Raw genomic sequence first — 7,962 nt, forward strand, 5'->3', positions numbered from 1 at the left:
GCCATAAGACCTATCTGTGTCGGTGCGACGTAAAGCAAAATAGCAAAAAAAAATAAAGAAAAAATATGTTGAAGAATTCAAAGTAAAACATAAATTTAGCTTTTGTTTCCGAAGAATTTGGAAAAACTAGGTGGTGTACTATATTTAAGGACACCACTGAAAGAAACGTGACCAGGAATGAAACCTACCACAAGAACAAGAACATACGCTCAGTGGTTTAGATATACCAGCAATTCTTAACTGGGCCTAATAGCTTAGCACTCGTATGTGATGTGGATTGCCATATTGGAATATATATACGATTTTCCACGATTTTACGCTAAGCTTTTAACATTCAAAGACCGAACATTACTGCCTACTGGCCATGGGTACGTATTGCAGGGCGCAAGTATACTTGCACGACCGTAGGTCGGTAATGTCTTTGAGGTTGAGCCAGAGGTACTCCTGAAGCCTGTGGTAATATGATGGGGAGGGCCCACGTAAAATAAACGGTGGTTGGTTCGCGTGGATGTTGACGGGGTGGAAGGAGTACCTTTGGTTGTAGGGCTGTTTTGTCTTATGTAAAAAAAAAAAAAAAAAAAAAAAAAAAAAAAAAAAAAAAAAAACAAGGCATCACTGGGATATGTGTTTAATTGACTGTACAGTTGAAGGTGTGCCGTAAAACTACCTCTGTCTATAATATTTATCCATTTACACAGGTGAAAAGTTATTTGTAGCCTAATGGCAACAGTATGCAGTAGAGGGTTAAGGACACCACTGAAAGAAACGTGACCAGGAATGAAACCTACCACAAGAACAGTTCCATGGTACTCACGACTATAAGTATTCAACGACCCTCATCTTCCGTGCAGTACATTCAAAGTCCTAGATGGACTTACATAACCGGAAACTGTCGCAGGCATCGCAGCTTAAAAGGATCAAATGTCATGGGATGAAATTCGGACACAATTCATAAATCGAAAGCTTTTATTAATAATTTAAATTCTTACATTCTATAATATTTAGTGGATGTAAGCGTGGCCAGCAGAGTAGGCAGCGTAAGCGGGGGCAGCAGCTACCACGGGGGCGGCATGAGCCACGGCCAAAGCAGGAGCGGCCCTGAGAATGGGAGCTCTGTAAGTGTTAGCGTAGGAGGTGGCGACGGGGACTGCGGCGTGGGCTACGGCGGGGGCGGCGACCACAGCGGGGGCGGCGACCACAGCGGGGGCGGCGGCGTAAGTAGTCACAGCAGGAGCGGCGCCCAGGTGGCCGGCCGAGACGGCGGCAAAGAGCAGAGGCAGGAGAACCTGGAACATTAAAACGTCGTGTTTAATCCTTTCTACTCATAGGATGATGTCATCATTAGCGGAGTTTATGATCTACAGTAGAACAATGGTCTGACTTCACTATTTATAAAATGCTGTATAGCGCGTATTTATAGTTTCTTCGTTTAAAAGGCAGTGACCACCTGGACACGAACCTAGCGTGTTTGCTGTGTTTGACTACCTTATTATATCTTTTTGCTATTGGCTTTACGTCGCACCGACAGAGATACTGTAGCTCTTATGGCAACGATGGGACAGGAAAGGGTTAGGACTGGGAAGGAAGCGGCCGTGGCCTTAATTAAGGTACAGCCCCAGCATTTGCCTGGTGTGAAAATGGGAAATCACGGAAAACCATATTCAGGGCTGCCGACAGTGTGGTTCGAACTCACTATCTCCCGAATACTGGATACTAGCCGCACTTAAGCGACTGCAGCTATCGAGCTCGGTGACTACCTTATTTGACATCCTCCATGTATTATGGCGGACAAAAAGGTGCACTTTCAATAATTCTATGTATTGTTGAAAAATGTTATTTTGTAACTCGAATTTATCCGAAGTATGATATGTTAAACTGTAATTATAGTTGCTCTGGAAAACCACCATGGCTCAGAATAGAGCCATCATACTCTGAATTCGTTTTATGCGTAATGTAATGTGTCTTAGTGCGAACGGTTTGGAGGAACTTGAAATTTAATTCAACATCATGTAGAAATATTCGTTGTAAATTCCCAATTGGTTAGTGAACCTCAGTATAATTACTTTTGTGAAACTCTTGTATATATCCAGTACTCTTTCCGTTAATATCAGTCAAGGCATTGCCACCAATTTAAGAACCGGGTAAGTTGGCCGTATGGTTAGGGCCGCGCAGCTGTGAGCTTGCATCCGGGAGATAGTGGGTTCGAATCCCACTGTTAGCAGCCCGAATGTTTTTGCACGGTTTCCCATTTTCACACCAGGCAAATGCTGCAACTTACTTAAGGCCATGGCCGCTTCCTTCCCACTCCTAGTCCTTTCCTGTCCCATCGTTGCCATAAGACCTGTCTGTGTCGGTGCGACGTATAGCCACTAGCATAATAATAATAATAATAATAATAATAATAATAATAATAATAATAATAATAATAATAATAATAAGACGTACCTAAAGCTATTATGCTGAGTCTGCAAGACTCATTCTGCGAGCTGTTCAGTGTTAAAGTTAAGGGCTAAGTCACTCTTAACTAACTCTCCGAGAGTTGACTTTAAATCTCTCCTTCTAACAAACAATGTGCATGACTGGGTATATTTTTATTATAATTTCTATTTATGGATTCATACTGATCCCACCTTCTAAGCTTAGTCATTCGCATTGGTATTACAAATTTGCACTTAATATCGTGACCACTTCCATGGCCTTGTGCGTGCAGTAGTTGGGTACAGACGGAAAAGTTCATTGGCATCTCTGCCGAGAATGATAAGATCAATTAAGGTTTGAGGTTGCCCAAGCTTGTTAGAATAGCAAGGAATCTGCCTGATGATGTACAAGAATAATGTTATTGTTACGTACCACTGACTATTTTGACGATTTTCGGAGACGCCATGGTGCCGGAATTTCGTCCCACAGGAGTTCTTTTACGTGCCAGTAAATGTAGCTATTCGAGGCTGACGTATTTGAGCACCTCCAAATACCATCGGGCTGAGCCAGGATCGAACCTGCCAAGTTGGGGTCAGAAGGCCAGCGTCTGAACCGTCTGAGCCACTCAGCCCGGCTGCTGTTGAGCAGTAGTAGCCTATTTAAATATTTTGTTTGGCCTACCTCCAAAGTACGAGTATTTTCCAATTATGGCAGAATTAGCAAATGATTGTTGCTGGATGCCAAATAATATTATCATCATCATCATCGTCATCATCATCATCGTCATTATCATCCGCAGCTTATCTCGCTTGCTCAGGGTCTCTGCACACACTGGAGCGTGAAAGAGTTGTGGCCTGCGATTTAAGGTCGTATCCCCTTCCTGATACTCGGGATTTTCAACTGAAACTCCCACCCCTGCAACATCAGGAATCAAACCATGGTCGCCGGGATGACAGTTAAGCCGCTACACCACCTTGCTCCCAAGTTATAACAATTGTATTTATATCGTCGCTGAGCAAAGGAAACCTCGTAACGCCTTCCGAGTAAAGTTTACAGAAGAAGCCCAGCACTGAGCGGTCAGCAATGGCCGGAGTAAAGTTTACAGAAGAAGCCCAGCACTGAGCGGTCAGCAATGGCCGGAGTACAGTTTACAGAAGAAGCCCGGCACTGAGCGGTCAGCAATGGCCGGAGTACAGTTTACAGAAGGAGCCCAGCACTGAGCGGTCAGCAATGGCCGGAGTAAAGTTTACAGAAGAAGTCCAGTACTGAGCGGTCAGCAATGGCCGGAGTAAAGTTTACAGAAGAAGCCCAGCACTGAGCGGTCAGCAATGCTTTTTTTTTTTTTTTTTTTTTTGCTAGGGGCTTTACGTCGCACCGACACAGATAGGTCTTATGGCGACGATGGTCAGCAATGGCCGAAGTAAAGTTTACAGAAGAAGCCCAGCAATGGCCGGAGCAAAGTTTACAGAAGAAGCCCAGCAATGGCCGGAGTAAAGTTTACAGAAGGAGCCCAGCAATGGCCGGAGTAAAGTTTACAGAAGAAGCCCAGCAATGGCCGGAGTAAAGTTTACAGAAGGAGCCCAGCACTGAGCGGTCAGCAATGGCCGGAGTAAAGTTTACAGAAGAAGCCCAGCACTGAGCGGTCAGCAATGGCCGGAGTAAAGTTTACAGAAGGAGCCCAGCAATGGCCGGAGTAAAGTTTACAGAAGAAGCCCAGCAATGGCCGGAGTAAAGTTTACAGAAGAAGCCCAGCAATGGCCGGAGTAAAGTTTACAGAAGGAGCCCAGCACTGAGCGGTCAGCAATGGCCGGAGTAAAGTTTACAGAAGGAGCCCAGCACTGAGCGGTCAGCAATGGCCGGAGTAAAGTTTACAGAAGGAGCCCAGCAATGGCCGGAGTAAAGTTTACAGAAGAAGCCCAGCAATGGCCGGAGTAAAGTTTACAGAAGGAGCCCAGCACTGAGCGGTCAGCAATGGCCGGAGTAAAGTTTACAGAAGGAGCCCAGCACTGAGCGGTCAGCAATGGCCGGAGTAAAGTTTACAGAAGGAGCCCAGCAATGGCCGGCGTAAAGTTTACAGAAGAAGCCCAGCAATGGCCGGAGTAAAGTTTACAGAAGAAGCCCAGCAATGGCCGGAGTAAAGTTTACAGAAGGAGCCCAGCACTGAGCGGTCAGCAATGGCCGGAGTACAGTTTACAGAAGAAGCCCGGCACTGAGCGGTCAGCAATGGCCGGAGTAAAGTTTACAGAAGAAGCCCAACACTGAGCGGTCAACAATGGCATGCTCATTGCTTAACGGTAGCCCATTATTCGACCATTGAATCTTCTGTTCCCTTCTCAGGCAGCGCGGCATAAGTAAGCAATATTACATACCTAGCCAATGGGAGGTACAAACTGACACATATTTTAGTATAAATAGTCGTAGGTAAAAACACCAAATCAAACAAGATATTATTGAAAATGAGCAGGTCAACATTTTTCTGAACTGTTCACTGAAAACAGTCAGAAACGACGATAAATTTGCGTATCCCTTGAGATGACCCTACGTACCCCTAGTGGTACGCAAACCACACTTTGAATACCTCTGCTGTACATGATGGAGGAGCGGGAGGTAACTCGTTATACTACCTCACATAAACTGTGCATCACTACAGCTGCAAAATTTGCTACAGACACTGTAATAGTACGGTTCATAAGAGAGATTTTAGCCTACTGACACTAATTACCTTCGATTGGTGATCCAGCCTATCCCTAGCATCTAAGTCAATCAATCAATCAATCAATCAATCAATCAATCAATCAATCAATCAATCAATCAATCACCATTGATCTGCATTTAGGGTTGTCGCCCAATAGCAGATTCCTTATCAATTGTTTTCCTAATTTTTCTTAAATGATTTCAAAGAAGTTGGAAACTTATCGAACATCTCTCTTAGTAAATCATTCCAATTCCCAACTCCTCTTCCTACAATTAAGCATTTGCCCCAATTTATCCTCCTTAATTCCAATTTTAACTCGTTTCCTACTTTTAAAACTTGCATTCAGACTTAATGTCGTTTCACGCATCTCCCCACCGACAGGTCGGAACATACTTCCTAGCCGAGTAGTTGGTCTCCTTACTCCCAAGTCTTCCCAGCCCAAAGTTTGCAATATTTTCGTAACGGTACTCTTTTGTTGGATGTCACCCAGAACAACTCGTGTTGTTTTCCTTTGGATCTATTCCAGTTCTCGAATCAAGTAATCTTGATAAGGGTCCATACACTGGAGCCATACTATAAATGGGGTCTTACCGGTGACTTATACGCCATCTCTTTTACATATTTACTATAATCCCTAAATACCCTTATAACCATATGAAGAGATCTGTGATCCTTATTCACAACCTAATTAATTCACAGCCGAGTACTTAACTCGAGTTTCCGTCTGATTCATTTTGTAAATTCCCCTTTGATATTATCTGAAAGAATTACAACCGTATATTAAATACGTAGAATGTTAGCTACTCTTTTCTTCCTGCCATATGCTCCTTAAAGCACTAAATGTTATAACACCAAACCCATTGTGCAACAGCCACGAACGGCCATGGTCTACCAAGTGATCGCTGCTCAGCCTGAAAGCCTGCAGATTATGAGGTGTCGTGTGGTCAGCACGTCGAATCCACTCGGTCGTTATTCTTGGCTTTCCAGACCGGGCCAAAATGTTATGTTTTCAGTCAATTGGCTTATTTTCTCCATATAGACATTTTCATCTATGCTGGTAGCTGCAAGAAGCAGTTGGTGAGTTATTTTTCCTAATAAGGGCAAGTCAATTTTTAAACATGATTTGAGAAATTTTCTATTTTTCCTTTCCTCCCAAAAGTGCGGCCGTAACTGCCTTTCAGTTTGTTCTCTCAAATTAGTTTTCCAGTTTAACATTCATTGAAGATGTACTTAATTCAGAAACCCAGCAAAACATTGGGGAGTAGGCGATGGCATTGTAGCATTAGATAGAATCGTGAGTTAATTTTCCAAAATAATAATGTGATTACAAGTTGTAACGCAGGCAGAGGATAATGTGTGAAGAGATGAGCGGGCAGATGCTTTTAAACTAATAGTTATCTAACAGCTTAGATTAAAGTTAAGACAAAAGGTAATATTCTAAGGACAGCGAATCAGCCTTAAAAATCTCGAAAATAAGGTTACTGGGTGGGCAGGGTGAGAAAATACTCGACACTACAGTATACATAAGTGACACTGTTGAGAAATAAATTTACGTAAAGTGGAGTTATAAGAAAAGAAAGTCTGGCAAAGTGGAGCATATTACGCAGCAAATATATAGAAGTTGCGCAGCTGCTAAAAGACTGTGAAGAAACAAGACGATCAGAGAAAAATACAGGGTTGAGGATTATACCAGTGAACTGAAATTTATTGTGTTCATTGCATTGCTGTTGAATTATTAATCAGAGAATGTAATGCATTGGAGAGAACTACAAATTAATATTATGAGAGTAATGTAAGGAAGGGGATGTTAATAATAAATACATTTTTTAATAAATACTCTCTCCCAATGGGTGGTCATCTTTTTCTTTTCTTTTTTTCTTTTTGCTATTTGCTTTACGTCGCACCGACACAGATATGTCTTATGGCGACGATGGGATAGGAAAGGTCTAGGAAGTGTAAGGAAGCGGCCGTGGCCTTAATTAAGGTACAGCCCCGGCATTTGACTGGTGTGAAAATGGGAAACCAGGGAAAACCATCTTCAGGGCTGCCGACAGTGGGGCTCGAACCCACTGTCTCCCGATTTCTGGATACTGGCCGCACTTAAGCGACTGCAGCTATCGAGCTCGATCATCCTTGATTCGGAGAGTAGATTTATCTATTCTTTTCTTACCTTGTTTAATGTTCCGTGACATGAACTAATATTGCACAGAACGTTGTAAAACTGTTCTATATGCCCATTTGAGAGAATATTCAATAAGAAGCTTAATGAAGCACCTTGTGGACTTACCAGCTTGTACATGTTGAGAATTGTTGATCGGTCTGTGTTAGATCGAGTATGTATCGCACCGCCTACAAAGGAGCTTATATACTGTCCAGCTGTAGGTCAAGGTGCATGGAAGGGAAGGGAACCGACCCTGATATTGGAGTGCTGGTCTAACTCCCTTATTGGCAGGACCGAAATGAACCCTCGGGGATTCTGAGTAAACGCCCAGTTGGTCAATGCCTGATTGGATCCACCAATTTTCAATTCATGTTCACACATTTAAACGAAGAGACCATGGTGATTGAGTATTCTAATTCATGTGGGCAGTATCATGGTCACATGAGACAGACGAGTTCGAACCGCAAGTAGGACATCATTGAAATAATTTTTTTGCAGATTTCTCATTTCAGCTTCAGATCAATGTTAGAATTTAATGTTGGATCTCTTTCTTCCCATTTCTAGCCCTAGTTAATACAAATACAACTTGAGACTGGATAAAGGAACACAGGTTAAGCGGAAAAGATACGTACAGTACATTTCCGATACAGATAACCGCGTTATTCCAATAATAATAATAATAATAATA

The 7,962-nt window shown here is 42.9% G+C and overlaps 1 protein-coding gene across 1 annotated transcript; it reads right to left on the reverse strand.

The window, feature by feature from the left end:
* Positions 1 to 1,001: 1,001 nt before the first annotated feature.
* On the reverse strand, positions 1,002 to 7,412 carry LOC136863645 (cuticle protein 38-like). The gene is made up of 2 exons (XM_067140010.2): positions 7,401 to 7,412; positions 1,002 to 1,286 (listed from the first exon to the last, which is right to left on the reverse strand). Exons 1-2 carry the CDS (start codon positions 7,410 to 7,412, stop codon positions 1,002 to 1,004), a joined length of 297 nt encoding a protein of 98 aa, XP_066996111.2.
* Positions 7,413 to 7,962: the final 550 nt, after the last annotated feature.

Source organism: Anabrus simplex, chromosome 2 (genome assembly GCF_040414725.1).
Source record: "Anabrus simplex isolate iqAnaSimp1 chromosome 2, ASM4041472v1, whole genome shotgun sequence".
NCBI classification, from domain to species: Eukaryota; Metazoa; Arthropoda; class Insecta; order Orthoptera; family Tettigoniidae; genus Anabrus; species Anabrus simplex.